The sequence below is a fragment of the Nothoprocta perdicaria genome, unplaced genomic scaffold (assembly GCF_003342845.1).
Source record: "Nothoprocta perdicaria isolate Ctin4 unplaced genomic scaffold, notPer1 scaffold_36, whole genome shotgun sequence".
Lineage (NCBI taxonomy): Eukaryota > Metazoa > Chordata > Aves > Tinamiformes > Tinamidae > Nothoprocta > Nothoprocta perdicaria.
In genome coordinates, this window is record NW_020455599.1 from 2,625,268 (window position 1) to 2,648,439 (window position 23,172).

Here is a 23,172-nt window from a genome sequence, read left to right on the forward strand (position 1 = left end):
AACCATCATTTTTATACAGAAATGCATTCAATTTAGACATGGTTCTGCTTTTACTCAGGGAAATAGTTCATGTTTGCTTAGGAAAAAAATTAAATATTTACACATTTTTGACTGCAAAGCTGATTTGAAAGCACCTTTAAATAACTCTGATTACAGTAACATTGCTACCTTTTACATCAAAAGGACAATACTTCATTGTTATTTTACTGTTTTGCTATCTTCAGTCAAAAATACCCTGTGAAGTTCACATATCTTAGTGGAATTCAAGCTGTCCATAGTGGCAAAAGCATTCTGAATTTCTTGAGTTAATATCCTTGATACATCTTGGAAACTAGTTTATTATGTCAGAAAAATTATGCTTCATGGTATAAAACTAACCAGACTAGAAATAAGACGATAAAAATCAAGTAAATAATGTTACTTGTTTGAGCTAGTTTGCCTTCTGAAGAAATAGTTAAATGAAAGTGAGTTGTTTTAGAGAGATATCTGATGTAAATTAACATATATGATGCCACTATTTTTTGTTAGAGTACAACTTGTTGATAGCTTTAGAATTTCTGAGATGTAGAACATCGATGATGAAACCACAGCAGTGCTAATCATACCTTGAAAGGGTGAGTTTGGTGTGTCTAAAGGCAGAGCTTAAACAGAACGCCCAAACAGTAGGTTGTGTTTCTGTCCCTCTAGAAGGTTTTTGCTGTTCATTTTTAAACCAATTTAATGGCACTGGAGAATATGATATTTGAGTAAGCCCAAGAGGCTTGACCGTGATGTGGATTTCAAATATATCTTTGGCTCCTGACTTCTACCAAAACAATAGCTGTTTTAACTACAGCAGCCACTATTATTTTGAGTAATTAGTTTTCTGTTTGGAACTTTGGGAATTATAAAGTAAAAATGCTTGTGACCAGGGACTACTAGACGAAGTATGCGAATTTTAAAAAGCCAACTACAGATAAAGTTAAACTGACACAGGTTCCTTGCTGATGTGTTTTTGGAGGAACCACAGGGATTCAGAAGAATGTCTATTTATTTAGCTACAATTCTTCAGCTGTTAATATTCACACTCAGCAACTAAATAGTTGTTCTGCTGAGTAACTATTTTGCTAAGTCAGTATTACAGTCACTGCTGCATGGCAAAGCAAAAAAAGTCGAGCTAATTGGGTAAAATCATCAAGAGAGTTATTTAAGAATGATTTAAGAGCAGAAGTCTCAAAGAATATCCCTCAAGGTATATCAGCCAGTGTTTTTAGTTGCTTGGAAAGCTACCTAGCATCCCTACTTCTACACTTATTTACTATTGCCATAAAGAATCTGAAAATTACTTTGAGCAGGGACATCATTCTACGTATACCCAGGACATGAATGGGCTTTATTGTTTCCCAGGGATTAGATTCTCATATATCAGTAGTTTAAATGTAGTGAATAAGTGAAATTACTTCTACTGGACATAACTACAGCAAGAAAACTGTGCCACCATATCAAGCAATAGGACACATATTCCACCCGTACATGGCTACCGCCAGTTACTACTTATTGTGGTGGTTTGGTTTTATTTCGTTTTCTGAGTTATGTGCCTCACCAGCATGTCATCACAGTGTTTGGTAATTTTATCTGGCATTGAAGAAAATATGTCAGTTAAAGCCTGTTCCCCTATGCACATACATACAATCTAGAGGCAGAATTTGGTTCTTTGGATTCAAATCACTGTAAGAACCTCTGGAAGAGAAATGTTCTGACATGTTTTTACCATGTGTATCTCACTTGGACTACTGTACACTCTAACTTACTCCTAGGAAGTTTAATTGTCATCAGATCAATAGACAGAATATTTTTAGGTCATATCTAAAAACCAAGGAGAGTTATTTTGATGACTGAGTCCAATGTTGTGTATAAGCAGGACACAGGATTGCCATAACTTAAATAATGTAGTTTAACAGATGTAGATTAAATGTAGTTTTTTAAAACTTCAAAGCAGAAAAGAAAAGGCTGTGTTTTTAAAATTCCACTGACAGATTAAATAATATGGCCCTGAACCTGAAAATGTTGACAAACTTGGTTGAATTTGCCAAGTAAATTCTGTTGGAAATAACTATTTTTAAAGGATATTTTAGAGGAAGAGAATTCCTGCTTTAAACCAGTACGCTAATGTCCTCATCTAGAATTTGAAACGTCAATGACAGCTTTCAAGCTGCTCTGCTGATGCTATTTCACTTAATAAAAATAATTGAATACTCGCAGAAACAAGAGACTCTTAATTAATGCTGAATCTTGGTGTGAACAACACTTACGTATTTTAAATGAGAAATGTATTATACGTCATTGACAGGAAGACATGAAAACAAGAATATATGATCAGATTATATGATTTTCCTGAACAGAGAATATAGTTTTGAATACTCTGAGATGAAGGTGGTATCTAAGCCTAGGTCTTCCACTCGCTAATGGGAGCTAGGCAGTGGTATGTTAGTCAAGAACCTTGGAAACCACTTCAAGTGGTTAGAATCTGGTCTGACCTTCATCAGCTGAATGCAATAATTCTGTATCAGAGGTAACAGCGAAAATTGAAGTTCCTAGAAATTAAAGATATGCAAATGGCATGGTATGGTTGCATCTTTCGTACAGAGGACTAGTAGATAGATTAAAGTTAAGAAACTGATTAAAGGAAGGATTTTTTTTAATTAATATCAATCCCAGTTCTTTAATGAGATAAGATTTTCAGAGCTTAACTGAATTTCATGAAGAAATGTAAAAATTTATATTGGATGCAAATTAGGTTTTCAGTGAAAGATAACTCCATCCTTTTCAGAGGAAACAGATTACCTCATGCTTGAAATTAAGTGATACAGATTTGTGTTCGGTAGACTGACAGAGGAAAGCAGCCTGCTGGGGAGAAGCCAGCAATTGCCATAAGGCTATAATCAGCCTACTTGGCAGTGTCCGCTGAAACTATAAATTTGTTTCAAAGTCCAAGTACCTGTGGTGCTAAGTTTCCTGAATGCCAGAATTACTTTTGCCCCAGGTGAAAAGATGCTGAAATAGACATCTAAAATAAAAATATTCTTTTTCTAATTATGTTTCTAACAAAAACTCCTAAGGTGTTTTAGAGACTGAAGAAATATATATCTACAGGGAGACTTTATGAATCTGAGGCTTGGTTCTGGCAAGCCTTAGGTGACATTAGAAAAATCGTTTTGTTTTTAATTCATGCAAGTATTTAATGCATGAATTAAACATATAAAATACTAGACATATTAAAAGACTGGTAAAAAAGCCTCCAATAATTTAGAGGTTCAAAGCAGGGAAGAAATTTGCAGTCGTGCCTCCCAGCTCATAAGTAGAGCTTATGGGTTTTTTCCATCATTCTGGTCTGTAACCATACAACCCACAATAATAACTGGCCTTTTTTTATCTTCTCAGAGATCACAAAGGTAAAATAAAAATTAACCAAATGATAAAAACAGATGCTTGGCCTCTTCCAATGGCTAAAACACATTCAGTTTCTTTTTTTTTTTTCCAATTTTCCTTGGTGGTAATTTCCCTCTTGATTCAGTTTGCTAAGCTGTAGTTTGGTTTACTTCAGATTTTTACCTTTTCCCATCCCTTTGTTTGAAGAGCATACAGCTGAGAAACAGTATGTTACAGACAGTTGGGCATTTCTTTGTGCAGGGAATGTGCTTTCAACTGAAAAGCTTAGTGTCTGCTCGAGATCCAGTAATAGTAAATGCAGGCAGACTTCTGGCTCCCATATGCACCTTTCTGCATACCATAAGTAAGTGGGCCAATGGGAGCTCAAGGTGGAAATTTTCTGATCTGATTTTTGCTGTCTCAGAATGAATATAGAAGCTGTTTCACAGGTCTTTCCACAGTGATATTATAGACAGTATAGCTGACTGAAACAGAGATGTGTTCCATGCAAACTTGACAGTTAAAAATAATTAAATTCTTTATTGGATTTAAAACCCTACATTTTTCCCAAAGCAGTGTTTCTGAAAAAAACAGATTTTTCATGTGAAATTTCAGATGTTTCACATGAAATTTCATGTTTTGTTTTGATGTTTTGGAAAAAAACTTTTAAAATAAAATAAGCAGGTATTTCGGTTACTCGTTGGGAATTCTAGTATTCTAACTAGTCCTTTTGAATTAATTTTATATCTTATATTAGTGAATATCATAAAATACATATCAATATATTTGATATAAATATGAATATGATAAAATATATGAATATGTTTATATTAGTGAATGTAATCAAATAATATATCTAAGTTACACATTAATTTTAAGTGATTACCTCTAAATTTTTTTAGTTTGTAATTTAATTTTTTTTTAATTCTTAAATTACATTTTGGCATTGTATTTTTTTCCCTGTAAGCTTACTGATTACAAAAAAAAGAAATCTTCCAATAGTAACCATTGTTCATCAGAAAATCCAGCATCGATAACTCTTAATTTAATACCTAAAGTTTCTTAGAACCTCATCTCTTAGGGCCCTGCAAATATTTGACAATTTCAGCATTCATTTGCAATCACATTTATGCTCAGAACTGTGGAAAAAAAAACTTGAGAGTACAACCTTAATGCATCAAAATCCTAAAATATAACGAAAATTGCATTTATTTATTTATTTTGTTTATTGTTTTTAAATATTCTTGCTTCCCTAAGTCAGTCTTGAGACTTCTAGAAAAGAGAAGTTAACAGAATGTCTGTGAAGTGTGTGGAGTTAGGATTAAAGGGAAATTTGGGATAAATTTGAAATTTCAGAAAGAAATAATTTTAAAAATACTACAAATGAAAAGGTTTCTGTCTTTTCTTACGGAAATTTGAATACAGGTTTGTTTTTTTCGTAAAGCCTTACAGTAAGACCAGCCTGTTATGGTTCAGAATTGTGAACATCCCCTTGAAAAATAAGAAATTTATCAGCTTAATTTGAGATTTAATGTTTCTGGCACACTTTGAAAGGGAATTACGTATCGCTTTTGCAATAGTTCTGCTTTCTTAATACTGTACTGTGCTCAGTGTAATTGGTCAAAATCATTACAGATTTAACTAGGAGCAATAAATTAAAAAGGAGATAGATGGTAGCTAAAATTTAAGATATCTGGAGCATCTCAACCTATCAAGGTCTGGTCAGTTAGACATTTAGCTTTCTTCTCATGTTACTTATATTGTGCTACTCCTCAGCCTGAGTAAAAGCAGAATTGAACCCAGTTGATCTAGTACTTAAGAATATAATCATCACTTTGTTAATAGGAAATCTTGGCCAAGATTTTGGAGTTTAAATAAGGTCATTTTATAGGATTATTAAACTGCATCCCACACGGCACTGTGAAGGCAAATCATCTTTATTAAAATGTGAATGATGAGCTAAAGTAAGTCATAGGGGAAAATGTTCAGTAAAGCAAGTACCTAAAAGTTTTAAGCAAATCTACAGCATGCTAATCCTTTTACTGGATACTTAACAGTTTAAAATGTAATAGATCTAAAATTTGGAAAGCTTTTCAGTTCAGAAGATACTCTAACAATGCCTTTTAAAAGCTATGAGCTAGATCCTCCTGCTGGATTTCTTATAAGGGCAGAGGAGGTTGGTATAAATTTGGTATTACAACATATATTCAAATTTGCCTCAACTCTTCATTTCCTTTTGGACTCTGTGAAGCTTTTGAAAGAAAATGCTCTGTAAAATCAAAACTCTGTGTGTCGATACATATTTCATCCCAGATTGCTATTTGTGGTTTGATCTTTGATGCCACTTCTCTAGTAATTCTTTCTGCTTATAGGATCAGTCTAGGGGCTGATGGTTAGCAGAGGAATCAACCTGCTAAAAACCCACTGACAAAGGGGACTGTCTTCTAAGGCACCCAAAAATATAACCACAACTGATTTGCAGATACTTAAGATGCGAGTTTAGCCTTGGCAAGTTGAGCACATTTATTAGGATCACGTTTATAGAAAGATTACAAATGAATAATAGATTTGGGGTATTTTAAACAATGTAAAAATATTTAAACTTATGAGTTATTTTTCCTGAGTGAAGGAGTGAAATGCTGTCAGAAAATGTAGGCTTAAGGGGATGTGAAAGCAGACGGGTCCTTTCAATGGGCAGCTTTTCAGAAAGAGCAGCCTTGCTGAAAATGCTTTCCCCCTCTGCTCTTGCGTGTCTGATTTATTCTATCTAGCTACAGATATTACAGCTCAGCAGGTATCCAAAGGCACATCGAAACTGCTTGCACTGGACTTGAACTTCTGAAATAAAAGAAAATGCTTCCCTTGAACTCAGACTACCACTGAACAAAAGTTGAAACTGTGCAAAGAGAGGAAAGTTATAGTGATTTAAAGCAACTGACTTTCCTAAACTGTCCTTTTTTTTTCTTGTACATATTTTATCCTTCCCCAAATTTGTGATTTAAGAAAATGTATTTTCTGCTGAATTCATCTTCAAAGAAACCACATTACTTCTATTACCTCAGAAGCTACTGAATCTTTTGAAAACTTTCGAGATTTCTCTAAGACAATATTTTTAAGATTTTGTACTCCGATGTAGAATATCCTTTCTCTACAGCTAAACAATTTGAGTGGGTTCATCTATCACTGGCTATTAATGGAATTATTCTATCTTTGTTTCCTTACTGCAGGGATAATTTCTGCTTAGGTAAGATTCAACTCAAGGGCGTATTTCTCTTGCCAGGTCACCCAAAGGGTCACTAGTCTAGCTATCAGCTTAATTCCTTCCTTCAGAACAATATTATTATTCATATTCTGTTTTGTACACTGAAAACTTCTAATTGCTAAACAACTTGCAGTGTTCTTTCTCCTGTCTAAGGCTATGTTGAAAGCAATTCCTTCATGCATTTGAGGCACTTAAAAATGGTAGTTTTCTCATGTTGAAAGAAAAACAAAATATATTGCTTGAAATTGGGAATGGATGAATAAAAGCATGTGGTAAGGAAACCTAATAATCTCAGTTTATTCTGATAAGTAGGCTCAGTCTTTGTTTCCTTACTGTTGTTGATTACACTGGATTTGCAAAGATGGAAATAGCAGCACAAATAAAAAATTGAACCCAGGTGGAATGGCCCCTTCTATTACTTGCTTCCTGGTGAGAAGAGACCCCTGGAAATGTTCATATGAAATTTACACTTTTTTTTTTTCATAAAGTATTATAAAGTTCTTCAGTTAAACAAATCTTTACTTTTGGAGAGTATAATTGCTCCCGTGACATTTAAGAACACCTTTTCTTATGTTATTAGCATGGACAAAAACGGTGTGCATTTACCAAAATTACAGCCATCTGAGATGGGGCATCTTCCCATGGTACCTGCCCACTTAAATTGGGTACTCATATTGTGCTCATACTGCACCCATGCCCGGCTGTATGTATTACAGACTGGCCTCTGTTTGGATGGAAGCTAACTGCCCCTTTTAAAATTTTCTGCTAGACAAGGCCCTGACCTGGCAAGTGCTTTCACCTTGGATATCAGAAGGAGCTGAAGAGATCCATCGTTCTCCACAACAGGTACTCAGCATTGGGTAACATCAGGCCCTAAGCCAGGCCCTTCACAGAAGCCAGACTTGCTGTCTAGATAAATGTTTGTGCTAGGGAATTACTGAGGATGACTAGGCGAGATTCTCATTGCCTTTGCCTTCCTGCCTTGCATAATGAGTATCTGACCCACTTTTCTAGTGAGAGAATCTCCATCTTATAATTGTTATCTACTGGGGGTGCAGTCTCATTTCCATGATACATTCCCTCTTTTTTTTTCCTCTTGAAAGTGCTAGACATTTATTCCTGTTTTAACTGACATTTTAAACCGATTTGGAATGATACATGGTTAGAAAATAAACCATTGTAAGATGGAAATTTTGCTGCTAACAGATTTAAGTAGCCTATTTTTTTCCCTCTCAATTTGGAATTGTAGACTACATTTATTCCTGCAAGTAAGACAGTCTGGGAGAGTTCTCTGGCCCTCAGGCTAACTGGCACAGCACAGCTCAAGTCCATAAAGCCCATCTCCAAAACGGGGTTTCTATATCTCAGACAGGTCATTGCCTGAGACTGTGCACTTTGGCACTTGCCAAAATCCTGCCAGGGAGTTAACACGGCTAACCTTAACAGTACACATGCTTGTTGGAGCCCATACTGTGTCCTCAATTTGTTTAGTTTACTAGTGTAGTTGTAGCTAGTCTGTTTAATTTGGACAAGACTTTTGTTTGCTTTTACATGTTGAATTTTGAAGTCTTTATTACACTCCACAATGGACAAAATTCTGATTATTTGCAAACTTGTCTTTGCTCCTTTAAAATGACTCCTTCTATCATAATGAGCTTCTGCTTTTATTTTGATCTAGACCCATTTTGAACTCTTAAAGACTTCTAATTTTTGTGTCTCTCTACAGAGTTCTAAGTTAATGAGTCTCGGTAAATAAGTAACTGCCAAATTTGGAATGAGGAAAAACAGACAAACAAACCCAGAACCCTGTCTGGGGAACTGTCATAGGCTCAAAGCTCCTAAAAGCTGAAAATCACAGAACTGGCATTGTAAACTGGACTCAAACATCCTTAATACTCTCGGGCTTGTGCTTTTTTCCCCAGCTGCCCTATGGACTTATCAAGCTGCTTTACCTTATGGAGAGGATTCTGCGTTGTTTTCTCTCCCTCTGTTCTCCTCAGGAGCAGCTGTCCCTGAATACACCCTGTGTGCTATACCAGCACGGAATCAAGATCATTTTCTAAAGTTAACTAGATTTAGGTTGCTGTCTCCTTCTAAGCAGCTACTGTCAGCATTTTATATACGGCTGAATTAGAATGAGGCTTGTGTAATCCCAAATCCCCTCTGAGCATGTATTTATTCTTCAATTTAGAAGGACTGTGGTTCCAATCTTTCTTTGCATTCTGATTTTCCTTGCAGATTTTTTTTTTTGGTTTTGAAATAGGTCTGTTTTCTTCAGTTATATTCTGCTTTTAGATTGATGAAATTTTCTTCTCCTAGAAGTATTAGCCACATAAGAATCTATGCATTTGGTTCGTGAAGCTTCAGAAACATTTATCAAATATTTGCTAATACGTTATGCTCTGTCTATTCACTAATGTGCTTGTGTTATCACAGATGGGTAAAAATGTCAGTAAATACATGAGCCTCCAACTGTTGCTCAAAATTAAATGAACTTTCAAAGTTGAAAATACTAAGGATCAAGTCCTAATACCAGGAAAGCTCAGCCCAGAGAGCCCAGTGCTCGTTGCGTTAGTGATGAATCTACTGCTGGCACATAAGCTAAGTTAGCTGACTAGGTGTGTTGTAAGTCACTACTCTGTTCTTCACATTAGGCTTCTATTTTGTGGAGAGAAACAGGTTTCCCTCATACCTCTAAATATATAATCAGCTTACATGGAGAGAGACTCAATTTACAATGCTAGAAGAAAGAGTTTTCTACTCCTGCTGGGCAAGGCAATGGCTCACAGCACCTGATCCAGAGGTGTGCAAGACTGTGTGGGGGTACCTGCCACTTTGGTGGTAGGTGACATGAGGTTGTGAAGAAGATAAGAGGAGAATAGGAAAAAAAGAGATGGGAGGTGAGGCTAGAAATAGAGTTTGTTTGTCTGTCTCTGACTAGAGGAGCTCAGATAGACTTGCTCATTTTAGAGTAAGGCTCCACAGTGACCACGGCAGGCTCTTATGAAATATGACAGGTTAATTTTAACTAAACTTCCTTCACTCAATTTTACATTAAACTGTTTTTGCACATTTTATTTCTGTAGTTCTTTTGGCTTACTCGTACCTCACTCACATCTTATTCTTTAGGAACAGCTGCAGGAAAAATTGCAGAGGAGTAGCTCACTGCATTTAATTAGTATATGCCTTCATGTCATTCTTCTGCACCTTGTGGCATGATTTATGTAGAAAAAAAATGTCCTCACCAACAGAATTTCATACCGGCTTCATGAGGAAGTGCAGGAGGTGCACCTGCCTTTGCTTGCTACCTCTGAAGTCCTGAACACTTGTTTAGAATAATATCTGAGACATATTTGTGTTCTGGCTCAAGGAGAGGGCAAGCTTCCAGGAATTATTCGGCTAAAACTGACAGTCTGGCACAGTGTCATAGAAGGGCTGAAGCCCAGAGGTTGGCAAGTGGGACTCTGATGCCCCGGGAGAGTTGTATAAACAAGCATGCACAGAGCCACCTGTCCCCAACTAGCCCCGAAGAGCAAAACATCCATAAAACTCCAGTAAAATAGCTTGTCCAGTCTGCATTATAGAGTCCGCTAAAGATAATTCCCCCTAGGATTCTTCTTAGATAATTCTCCTTACGAAGGCAGGCTTCTTCCCTCTGATTTTTTCATTTTGGAGATCAACCCTTTCCTTTGCTGAAAAGGGAAAAGAAGTGCTTTCCCTGAGTATTATTTAATAAGTATTGCTAACATAACTTAGGAAAGTATGAAAAAAATACTTGACAAGCTATTTATTTTTAGAGTTTCTTCTGCTTGCTTTTCCAAATTCTGAGAATTTAAATTTCTTATTTTAAGAAGCTCAGGGAGCCCTGAGATGCCTGTTTTCGAGGCGAAGTATTTAAGTATCTGTCCCAAACTCGCCCCATGGCGCACTGCAGTGAGAAAAGGAATATTTGCCAGGGAGCTTTTGCTCATAGCCTTAGCATGCAGAATTAGTGGGCTCAGAGACAAGATGATCTGAAGACAGAGTCTCTGGAATGCCAATTTTTGTAGCGTGCTTTACAGGTCATGTAAAGAATTTTATCCAGGTTTAAATTCTACTTGTCAGGCAGTGGAGGTGCTTTCCTAAGGAAGCAGCAGTTCTGGTAAGTACAGTATAATTACCTGGGGCATAGCAAGTGATACTGCCCTAGAGAGGCAGGAAGGCCTGTCCTAGCTAAGCCCACTATCCCTTAGAAAAAAATATTTTTCCAGGAAGGAGAGGAAATATTTTCATCTTCAACTTCTATAGAGTCACTGAAAATGATAAAAACTGAAGGAACTTTCTAAAATTTTTCAAAGTAGAAAATGGCTCAGAATTAAATGTCTTTTCCTGTTAAATATATGAAAAAGATTAGCTTCTATTTCAGTAAAATATGTTAGTAATATATATAGTTTCCCATATTTCCATGTGTCAATATGGAGTACAATAATTCTCAGCATACTTCTCCATATTTGCTTTTCTCAGGTCTCATTTTTAGAAAAAAATGGAATGCAGGGAGTTGAGGCAAAAGATATAAACAAAATAGGTCTATACATCAAAAATAGTTTTGAAAGCAAAAAATAATTTAAAAAAAAGCTTTTCACAATGAGTACTTTTTGTTTAACAGAGACAGATTTTTTTGTCCTCTCTGCAGAAAATTTTACAGAAATCCTGAAGCTTTGGTGAGTCTTTTTATACTGGACTACCTCTAGTCCTCATGTAAATACTCTGATGTGGAGAGACGTGGGAAATAGAGTATGGATTTTGTTTGCCACATACTTTAGAACATGTGGCTATAATTTACTACATTAAGTTGTTCTTTGTTTCCATCCCTTATACTCCCTCTTCCAAACTTTCTGTCACAGCTAAATAAGATAAAGCAGCCGTGACTGTAGCCCCCAGGAGTTACCTTGGTTAGAAACATGCAAAAATTAGACATACTTTCTTTTCTATGGCACACTAATGCTGTATTTGTTAGAAAACAATTATTCATCTCAAAGTACTAGAGGAGGGAAGAGAAAAAAAAATATTTATTTAGAGCACCACACCCCATATTTGCAAATTTATATCTAATTCAGATATGTCAGCCAGCTGCTAATTCAGTTTCATAAAATTTACATTCTCTCCTGTCCTGAACAAATTAACCCTTGTGATGCTATCTATGCTCTATCACTATGTTGTGATGACGAAAACACTGAACACTGTAAGGGGAAAAATGTTAACATAATTTTAAATTGCTTTTTAGGACCAAATCTGTCATCTCTTATTAATGGCACAAGTGATAGGAATATTTTTTTATAGACCCAAGCCAACTGCTAACCCCATGCAAGGAAAATGTTCCCTTTAATAAAGACAAATATTTGTGTAACAAGGTCAGCAGGAAGAAGTTTCAGAGTTCACTCACAGCAGTCCTAGGCAAGTTATAAGGACTAGAGGGGAGAGATTTCTTGCCAACAGCAGTTCTTGTTTGCTGCCAAGCTGGCAAACACCCTATCTTCCTTGGGATCTCTTGGGTGTGGGAAACTGGCCATAGCAGGGTCACATCCAATCAAATGGCAGGCATAGCTTTTGTACAAGCTACGACTTGGAGCTGCTGGACATGCAGGAACCTTCCCCTCTTCCACAGGACAGAAATTCTTGGGGAGTCTTAAGTGGCTAATTTAATGATGCCCTTTAAGAAAAAGACCTTCTAGCTTGAGCATGTAAACCAAGTTTGGGAGTAGAGTTTTAGGTTCAGTTTATCTTATCTGCAGAAGAGTTTTCAAGTCTCCCAGATTCATGTGTTGCTAAGATCTCTTGCAGGGCAGATATTCGATGTCTTCTGAGCCTTCTGTTTGTAGTAAAAGAGGGATTACCAGACATTAGATTGTCCCAGAGCATCTTAGGAGGGGAAGACAGGATGAAAAGGTCCTATTTCTGCACTGAGAGATGTAAAAGAAGAAAAAAAGGCAGAATAGCTGACTTCTCCATGTTGGAGTTGAGGATATATGTGTGTGTGTATATATATAAATATATATATGTATGTGTTATATAAATATATATATATTTAATGTGTCTCTAGAAGTATTTGCATTAATGCACCAGAGAATGACAGGATCTATGTCTGCATAGGAAACTGAACTAATGGATTGTTAAATAATGGGCTTATCCCCTTGGTTAATGAAATACTATGTTTCATCTCTTGCCTCTCCAGTCCACAGCACTAAATGCTAATAGCACAGCTCTTTAGTGACACTGTCATTGAGGGGAAATAAACCACACTGGGAGACTTACTGAAAGTGTTGCAGTTTTCAGGCTACTCAGATGAGTGAGAAGGTCCTTTATTCTCTATTCTATGGGAGCCCAAGATATGGGATGAAAAAATATCTGGCACCTTAGGCACCTAACTTGGACTAAGTGTTAGATGAATTAGTGAAGCAGTCTTCCTGAAGTAGGAACTTAAGATCTGTATCTGGTCAACAGAGAGGAGAAGACCTCTGGAAGCAGAGCTTATCCACCTCTGAAGCAGGCAGATTAGTTTTTCCTGGAAGGGCAATTCAGAAACACTTTTCTCCACTAAGACACTTCCTTGCCTACTGATGCTCAGGCACCATTGCAGGGCCTAAGCTAGTTGGACAACATCCTGGACATACTTGTTACAAAACAAATGTCCAACTTAAGGAAGAAGTTTACTCTCCACTTCTCATAATTTGAGCAAATTTTGGTAATCAGCTTTGCTTTGTTCTTGTAAGTTGAGCAGGTAATGGTTCTTAAAATCATCAATGCTGGTGGAAATATGTTTCATTTTTTGTTTGTTTGTTATTTCTTTTTTTAATTTTCCAAGGGAATTATTGGAGGAAAAAAGTCTTTCTATTAGGATGTACTGTATAATTTTTGGATCCCACCTGTTGCTGTTAACAAGTTTCTATTAGTCAAGGTACTGTTTCCACAAACAAAGGCGTGAATATTTGTCTGTGCTGTTATGTAAACAGAAGAATTAATGCCTATTCTGATTTTAACAGAGGGTGGGACAAAAGAAAACAAACATCATAAGATTCACAAAAGATATTTTTAGAATCGTAATGTGTTGTTTGACGATATGAACAAATGAACTAACTCTTCAAACAGATAGAGTGATAGCTTTTATTAAAAGCTACATAACCCCATCCCCCAATATAAACAAGCTGTGGGTGTTTAATTTTCTTTTTCTGTGAGTAGTGAGGAAGCTGAGGCACTGAGAAATTAGTGACGAAAGAATTGTCTGCAGTCACACAGGCTAGTGGAACAACATTAAAAAAAGGTCTGCTAATCTTAATACTGGCTGTTAAAGCCTTATCCTCACTTTAATGAAGTGAGCAACATTTCCGAGAGGTATCTTGTGAGAAATTTATGCCATTTCATCACAAAAAACCATTAAAATAAGGAAAGAATATAATTATGCTAAGGCCAGAGGAGTCAGTATGGTTATGCCTTCTTATTACATTGCCCTGGAGAATTGTCTGCCTAGAATAGTCTATAATGAGTATCTGGTCAATTTATTATGTAGATTTTTTAAATTAATTTTTGTAATTTTTTTAATACGAACAATTGAGGGAAGAACAATAATTTCTATTTACCTAGACAGTTGAAATTTACGAGACAAATATGGCATCAGAACAAATTATAAATGAATTCAGATTTTGAAAAATTTCATATTGACTTATTCAAAGTTTTGTTCCACCTCTCCTTTATCCTTGAAGACCCCACGACAGAATCAAAAAACATACAGCTCAGAGTCTTATTATATCATCTGTTCATCTGTCTTTTTGATTTTAGAAAATGCAAGTTTGTCACTATCCACTTTGACACAGGTTTCTGACTTAATCCATAAAATTATTAAGTGGATGCGATTTCTCCATGCTCAGTCTAATCTACTTTACCAAAAAAGAAAAAAGAAAAAAGATCCTCACCCCCCCCCCTAAAACCCCAAAATGCCAGGCTATTAACAGTAAAAAACAACTACTAAAACAGTTGAAGGGGTATCTTACATTTTAAAGCAATATTTGCTTAAATAAGGATTAAATTAGGTTTAGGCTGCACCAGTATTAAATGGTCACTGTGGAGGTTGATAGAAGAATAATGTTGATCATTTTATATATAACAGAGATTAAGCAGACAAACTATAGAAGCAGGTATAGCTGAAGGGCCATACAAGAGATCTTTATAAAAACATTGTCACCTCTGGAACAGTTATTTGCTCCTTCCTTACAACCATAAAAACTAGACAGGATCGAATGAGATTATCAGAGAGTTGTTTAAAACAAGTAAAAGGGAGTCATATTTCACAAAGTGCACAATTATGTTGTTGAATTCATTGCTATGGGAAATGATGCTAGAAGTTCAGATGAGTTCAGGAAGTCATATCAAAAAATAGTCACAGTTATTAATCCATCAAGGGCTATGAAGCACATAGATAAAACCTTTGGGTGAGGAGAATCCTAAGCTGCAGATTGCTATAAATTGTGAGAAGTATTGCTGGGGGAAAAACTAGGATGTGGATGCCTATTTATCCTTTCCTTGTAGTGTCTGCCAAGGGCACATTCAGAGCTAGGATACAGAGCTAAGTGAACCTTTAGTATGTAACATGACAGTGTTCTTACTTTATGTCCTTGAAAGAAAAGAAAAGAAAAACCAACTCCTTTCTACTTCCACTTAAGACACTTTCCCTCCTTTTTGGTGTGTCTGTGTGGCATCATGACCACTCACTCATCCCTCTTCCAAATGCTGTCCGCCTTCATGTGGCATCGGCAGGTCCACCCTGGTACTGATTCTGCCTCTAGGATGTGGCAAGGCAGAATCATGGAAAAAGCTGCTCTTTCTGATGTTTGGTGCATTCATGCTGGTATGTATTTCTAGATATATCGGGGACAAACAGCATCCAACTTTAGACTGAGGCCAAATGGCTGATTCAAGTGAAATTAATGCAGGTGCATGCAGGAGTGGTCACTCCAAAAGATCATGCTATCCATGCAATTGGACTCAGAGGCTCTGAACAGTAAGACATGTCAATTACTTTATGTTTCAACACTGTTTGTGTTCATTAAAATAGGAAGCAATGCATTGCTGTCTCTCAAGATGATGAGAATTTAAAGCTATTACTGAAAGTGATTTAAATTCTTTAACTTTCCAAGCCAACTATTTGTTTAGGGAGAAACAAGCAGCCTCAGTTCTTTAGCCTTTTTTTTCCACCAAAATTATGCCTTCCCAGGTAAAATATTATGTGGAATATAATGCTTATGATCTCAGATTTGCAGCATGTATCTTACTTAGCAACTAAGTAACAAAACAGGTGACCACATATTCACGTTTATGACCATTATGACTCTATCCTGAATGCAGGGAACAGCAACGAAAAAAATAAGACAGGAAAAATATTTTGAATGCAAAATATAAAGCATTCAATATCAAGTTTCCCACCCACGTATATTGGTTTTATGAAAGAGATTTTCTCATTTAGCTATGATTTGAATAGGGTAAAGATAACTCAAATTTACATTTTCTATTCCTCCTCACAACATGCCCAATTCAACCGGGGAATGTTTAGTCTTTTTTTTTTTTTTTTTTTTTTGGAACGGTCTCTCTTGGGAAGAATGCTCACCCAGATGTTTGCATTTCAGAGGGAGCTGGCCCTTTCCATTTTTGTTGTGTACCTGCGTCGAGTATGGAACCAAACAGACTACATGACCTACCATGAGCAGCTGCAGCAACAGCACCAACAAAAGCAACATGTGTTGTTGGGCCTTTGGTTTCCGGGTGCTTGAGATACAGCTGATGTTCCTTCGTTTTGTGACTGCTGCCTCTTTCTCATTGCAGCTACTTCAGTGCCCAAGCGGCTCTAAGAACACAGACATAAGAGATGCACAGAATTACTCCAGACAGTCGTAAAGTACATTCACATTTCTACAGTAATCTCTAATGCTACTGATTCTTCCAGCTTGTGGCAACAAAAGCACATGACCAGCGACTGTGCTGCCTAAATAAGTGTTCCATTGTGATCAAAACAGTTTCTGGAAGACCACATTTTAGTGATGAGCTTATGCCCCAGTGCCTTAGAATCACAGTTATTCTCATCACTTTAACTGGACTGAAAGAAGTGTTTATTACCCTTCTGAACTACACAGCTTGTGTAGCACTTGGTAGAAGCTGAACTATTAATTACCATGTGACTATCACAGCTTTTTAATTGCACTAAAAATATCACAAGTTTTTCACTTCAAATATGTGCTGGAAAGTAATCTTTTTGCTCTAATTCAGTAGTGACTTCACTGGTCAATGTTGGATCAATGAAATTAAAATAAGTGATATAACAGTGAGGACCAATAATTTCTGTATGCTAATAACGAGAGCTTATCATAAATGTCATAAGTAGCATAAATCATGTGTCAATAAATAATTCTGAATTCCAACTTTGGGGCTATCTTCTGGCCATGGAAAATTTTGTTTTACTCATTGCCAGTCTTTTCTAGGCTTTATTAGGCCAAGCAATTTTTTTTTTCTAAAAACTTAAAATATGCAGCTGAGAGTCATATTCTATGCATTACTTTAGGTTTCCAAAAGAAGTTAAAACACTCATGGCTAAGTTATTTAGGAAGGTTTAGAAGTCAGGATTCTTTTAATGGTGCACATCTCATTTGACCAAAAACTTTCAGCTTCCCAGAGTAATGGTTATTACAAGCATATGTAAATTAGAATAAATTTAGTACTTTTGCATTGGAAAAAAATGTCTAAATAGCTTATTATGGAAAGCAGCCCAGTTTTAAGCAGAACTGGGTAGAAAACGTCCTGCTGTGAGCCGCGTGCACTCTGCTTTGCACCCTTCTGGGCATTGTGCTGCAGCCAGGAGTACTGGGGAAAGGCTCGTTCTGCTGTGGTGCAGTTGCAACCCAGATAAATGCACAGATGCTTGGGAGACAGATGTGCTCAGCTGATATGCACCCAGGCTGCAACTGTGAAAGTCTGGATTTGCACAACCTTTGAAACTCCTGAACCTCTTTTCCTGCAACAGTATCTTTATATGTGGCTTACACGCAACCACATAACATACAATAAGCTTCAGGACTCATGCTGCACATCTCAGGGTCAGTGGTCAGTGCAGCTTCTTGTCTGCAAGCAGACTTGTCTGTTTTTTCCTATGTACACAGTCACTGAACAGAATCCATCATTTTTTGAAGTGTTTGCTCAGACTAAACACTGAACAGCCATTTTACTCTAGTTTTTAAGTGAAATCATCTGGATTTATGTGGAATCAAACCCTACCACTTCTACAACTCATATTCAGGAGTTAGCTTTCAGAAGTTAACTACAAATTATGAGGGCACCTACTAATCTTGCTGGTATAATTTTTTATGATTTGTACTTGCTGAACTCTGAAAGATCAAAAAGATTCTTTTTAATTAAAAATCTTAATTTTTCTGTGAAGTTTAAACACATTGTTAACACTGGATGCTTTGACATAATTGAATGCATGCCCTTATTTCTGCAAGAGATAGGAAGGAAAGGAAAAACACTGCAGCACAATAAGTAGCTCAAAGTTGACAGTGTTCACTTTCTATGAATTACAGCCCTGAATTTTGCTAACTATGCTTGATGCAGTTAATTTTTTTCATAGATATCTGTGTCATGCTGTGAATGGGACTTGCTTTAGCAAGAGAAGTGACAATGGGCAAAGGAACTGAAGCTAGTTATCATCACAGGGAAGACTGCTACTTATAACACAGAGAATCTAGAAAGATTTGTACATTACCACATAATTTAATAGTCTCAGAAACCACAGATGTTACCTATATGTCTTTGTGGAACCATAATCCTAGTCTTTCAGGATACTGTCAATTGAATTTTACAGAGTGAAAACAACGCGTTCACCAATGTACCTGAAACCATGGATTTCATAAGGCATTTTAGCTACATTTATAAAACATACTATTACCATTATTAAAAAAATGACTAGAATCTGTTCTACTGTAAAAGCAAGTGGCAGGATAATGGCCATACATATAGATATAATGAAAACCACTGATGACTTTCTTGTAGTCTCACATTAACTTTAAGACAGTATGAACTGTCACTGGACCTGAAGGACATAATTCTTTCTTGCTTTCTTCCTCCACAGTCCACAGTCACTCATTCCCTCGCCTGCACTGCCCTGTCTCTGCTACCATCTGTGCACATATTTGGTAAATTGGATAAGAGAACTGACATCACTTAAAACTAATGCAGAGAATCAAAAAAACAAAAAAGATTTTAACTGGGCTGACGTGCTAGCCTGCTTCTCCTGGAACACTATGGCCAGAGCGAGGGAAGAAGCAGGACAGTGGCACAAATATACAAGGAGATCAAGAGAGATTAGGGATAACGTTTTTCAGTTGCTGCCTCAGTCGCTGCCCATCCCTTTACTGACAATGCACTTGCTAGAGGAGGAAAAAAAAAGAGCAGTTGCAGTTGTAGTTATATTTATTTAGGCTATATCTGATGGAGAGAGAAAAAAAAAAAAGGCTGTGTACTTATTTCCAGGGATATTTTGCATCCTAGTCCTAATGCTAATTTTGGCTAATTGAGATATTAGAATAGCACTCTAGGTGCTTATGCTTTGAACTGAGCTGGTATTATGCATAGATTGTACATGCTTGGAAGTGGAACTATATCTTCCCAAAATAGTGCACAAAGATCTTATTGGCACAGTGGGACAGAGTTCTATACAATCTCTATAGATTATATAAGTTCTATATATTCGTCGTTTACAGCTGAAGCTGGTGTTCAGTCTGAATCTAGCAGTCGCTGACAATGCAAGCTTTTCTCTAGTTTGGCATGACTGGTAACCTACTCAAAAAAAGTGCAAGGCTGAAAATCTAGCAAATGAGATCGTGTTTTCGGTAATGCATGAGCAATGTTTACTCATCTGCTTGTTCACAACTGCTGGCTGAAGTCAAAGTTCTCAGCCCTTTTTTTTTGCTAACACTCAGTTTGACTGGAGAGCTTTTAAGACGGCGAAATATGTTTCCTGAGGATGAGGGAGGGTGGGTAGATGGGTGGTAACTTCAGTTCCATGCTCACTTTTGCTGGATTTCACATTTCATGTTGCATTTGCAGTTATTGGACATTGTCTGTGCAAAATTCTCATTGTTTCTGTGAGATTATTTAGGTTGCAAGAGCAGCATTATATTAACTTTTGGTTGTATTTAGGGTCTGAACTGTAGGCCGAGGATTTGTATTTGGAGTCTTGATCCAGGGTATGACGGAAAAAATCTTCAAGCAAGTCATCATGATAAGTTGCTTTGTTGGAACTAAGTGTAAAAGTTTGTACATAAACAATGGAGTAGAATATTGTGAACTAACATTGACAGTTGTACAAACCGCACGTACTATTGCCAAGTTCTGAGTTTGCCCTTTAGTATTTTGCACATTTTCATTCTTCCTGGGATCCTTTAGGTTGGCATTAATATTGAGTGGTGAAGGAGTGAGTCTCTGTCCAACAGAAGTAATATCCTTGGTAGCCCAGATGATGTCTCCGGCACTCATACCCCAGTTTAAGGTCCTTTTGCATGTGGTTCTTTCCCTTCATCTGGTGGCACAGTTTGTTAACAATGTTATGATTTCCATTTGTGCTAGTAGGAAATAATAATATTCTATTTTGCTTGATTGACTCATTCTCTTGGGGGTGGGTAGGTATTATGTCCCTGTGAGCAATCCTGTAATCATGCAAGGATTTTATCTTGCAGAACATCTGCTGTCTCATTCTGCAGCTAAGGAAAGGAAACCCAGGGCAGATATAGCAATTGTTTATTATACTTGCTAAGAAACAAGGAGTTCATATAAGCTGCAAAGCAAGAAAGCGAGAAAGTCTATACTGCTCTGTGTGTATTTTCAATCTTGTAATACTATAGGAATATGAAAACTGAAAAGTCCTTAGAAATGTGAAGCAAGGCTTACTATCAGTTGTGGAACTTATAAAGGATTTTATTTCTATGTTTAGCCAGTGTAATTACCATTTACTCCACTGGGTACTGAGGAGTAATTATAAGAGAAATCCCCTTGTGCACAGAGGATTATCTTGGAGAGAGTAGGCAGGAATGACTGATGGAAGCAACATTTGGTTTATTTCAATTATATTTGGGCAACCCTACTGAATACTGACTACAGCCATCTCAAAATATACACAATGCCTCTAGAAGAAAATAAGGTAATTTCTAGGCTATTACACATCCCTGTTCCTCTGCACCCAACAGGACTTAGGCTACCATTATATGAACTTTACTCCAGAACTTCCCAGGCTGGTGGAGATGGCACAAAACACACTTCAGTGCACCTTCTGATACATATCCTCTAATGAAGCAAGATCTTTATTTATTTTTCTTTTTTTTTCCTGGACTCAAAGATCTGACATAACTCACCTACAAATTAGCTGGACTTTTGGTCCAGTTCCTTGCTAGTTCTGGAACTTCGCCTTCTCCAGGACTCTGATGTAAGAGTACCACACAGCTCCCTCAGCTGCCCCCCAAAAGCTGCTCCAGCCCCTTCACCAGCTTCGTTGCCCTTCTCTGGACACGCTCCAGCACCTCCAAATCCTTCTTGTAGTGAGGGTCCCAAAACTGAACACAGTATTTGAGGGGTAGCCTCAGTGACGTTCATACTAGTCTATCTATCCAAGAGAAACCTTCACGTGTGTACATTCTCTATTATGACACTGAGTCATGACAGCCAATCAATATTTCACAAATAATTTCCTGTAAAAAATAGAGAAGAGTGAGCCTAGCATAAGTATAATTGGGTGAGCCACCTTTGCTCTCCTAATGGCTCCATTTCCTTTTTTTTGAACTAACCATATTCTTTTGCAGAACAATTATAAACTCTTGGTAAGAATAGAACTTAATTTGCCTTAATTGCTTTAAATGTAGCATGAAAACATAGCATGGAAAATTTCAAACAATTATTTTCATTGTTAAGAATTTGAGTTTTGGAAGGAAAGATCAGTGCAAAGAGGCATTTAAAAAAACATTCTGGTTAATAGTAATCATCCTTGTATTTGAATTATAACTCCGAATTTTAACAGATTTACAGATCTGTTAAGTTTTTAACAGATTTTGAGAGAAGTGAGATGCTTTGAATACCTGAACTAAAATCAAAGCAGAAACTGTTTCATAATGCATGAATACCTCATATTGATGGACTGTCCAGTGCAGTGCAGTGCAGTCTCTGAATTCAGCTAAAAATAAAGGGCATGCATATATTAAAGCTTTTAATTTTAAAAGCTGAGATGCATACATCAAGCTGTCTAAGCAACTGCTTTTAACTCTGATGGTCCTGTTCTGATTACTATGCTGACAGAATCATGCTATGCAAGCACTTAGGACACCCCACTGCCTCCATTCCATCATTCTTCTTCTAATAGAAGGCAGCCCTTCTGTTGGTAGTAACATTTGCAGTTTTATTGTTCAAATATTTTTGGGGTCAAGGGAACAGGTTATTGTACCTGCTAAATTGTTCTTTTGGGGAGTTGGAGACTTGAGTGCCTGTATGCTCTTGCTCTGAGTTACTGCAACTCAGCAAAGAGCCTCTTCTGAACACAGACTTTTCTTCTGCCCAGTCTTCTAACCTGCACATATCTGACTCTCTTTCTAAAGTCTTTCAGAACAGACGTTGCCACTAACAGAAAGCGTTTGGACAGTAAGTGTTTTATTACAGCTGAACACTGCCCTGTGAATGTTCATGTAACTTGAAGCTGCAATTTGACTGAACATTACAAAAACCTTAATTTGTGTACAGTATGACTTTCTTGACTTTGCCAGTCTTTGTGCTCATAAAGAGTGTAGGAAATCTCTTTTTATTACTTTATGGTGAATGGAGTATCCTTAGAAAACCCTGCTTGAGTTTACATTATCAAGTGCATATGGATTCGTACTTCTAAATCAGACATTAGTGTTCACTAATAAAACATTAAGCCTGACAGTAATGTATTATTGAAAAGTTTGTGTTTTCTGCATGAGATTCTTAAGGAGCTGTACTAAAATTATGATTAAGAGCACTCTGCAGCTTTCAGGAACATTTTATAAAAGGCAAAATGTAAAACTCATCAGGAAACCTTTTTATCTTTTTCAACCATTCTGTTTTTATTTGTACGTATTGGAGAAACATCTGCAAATCCCATCTTTCACTATATAGCTATCTGTTTATTGAACAGATAAGTCAGGTTGAAGCTGACTTAGACACACAATCCCACTACACTGAATACAGCATAGAAATATTTTTCTCGGAAGGGGGAAATACTGAACCTAACATATTGCTGGAAAATTAAAGAAGTGTTTGTTAACGTCCATGACGTTCCTCATAAAGAGTGTACTCTTTAGAACTCTTGAGAACAACACAGAAAGCTTTACTGCAGTTGTCAGTGTTGTAGCTTCTAAATAAGCTTTTCTGTCTTCAAAGCCAGTTTTCTGCACAAAAGTCAAATCCCGTTTTGAATTATAATCTTG

At 36.7% G+C, this 23,172-nt stretch overlaps 1 protein-coding gene across 1 annotated transcript in view; it reads right to left on the minus strand.

Annotated features, from left to right (window-relative positions):
* Positions 1–23,172, minus strand: part of RGS17 (regulator of G protein signaling 17) — a 62,362-nt gene that overhangs the window by 8,987 nt on the left and 30,203 nt on the right. Inside the window, exon 2 of the mRNA XM_026044420.1 lies at positions 16,396–16,541. Within this exon, the coding sequence (XP_025900205.1) occupies positions 16,396–16,514 (119 nt within the window). The 5' untranslated portion in view covers positions 16,515–16,541. The remainder of the gene's footprint in view (positions 1–16,395; positions 16,542–23,172) is intronic.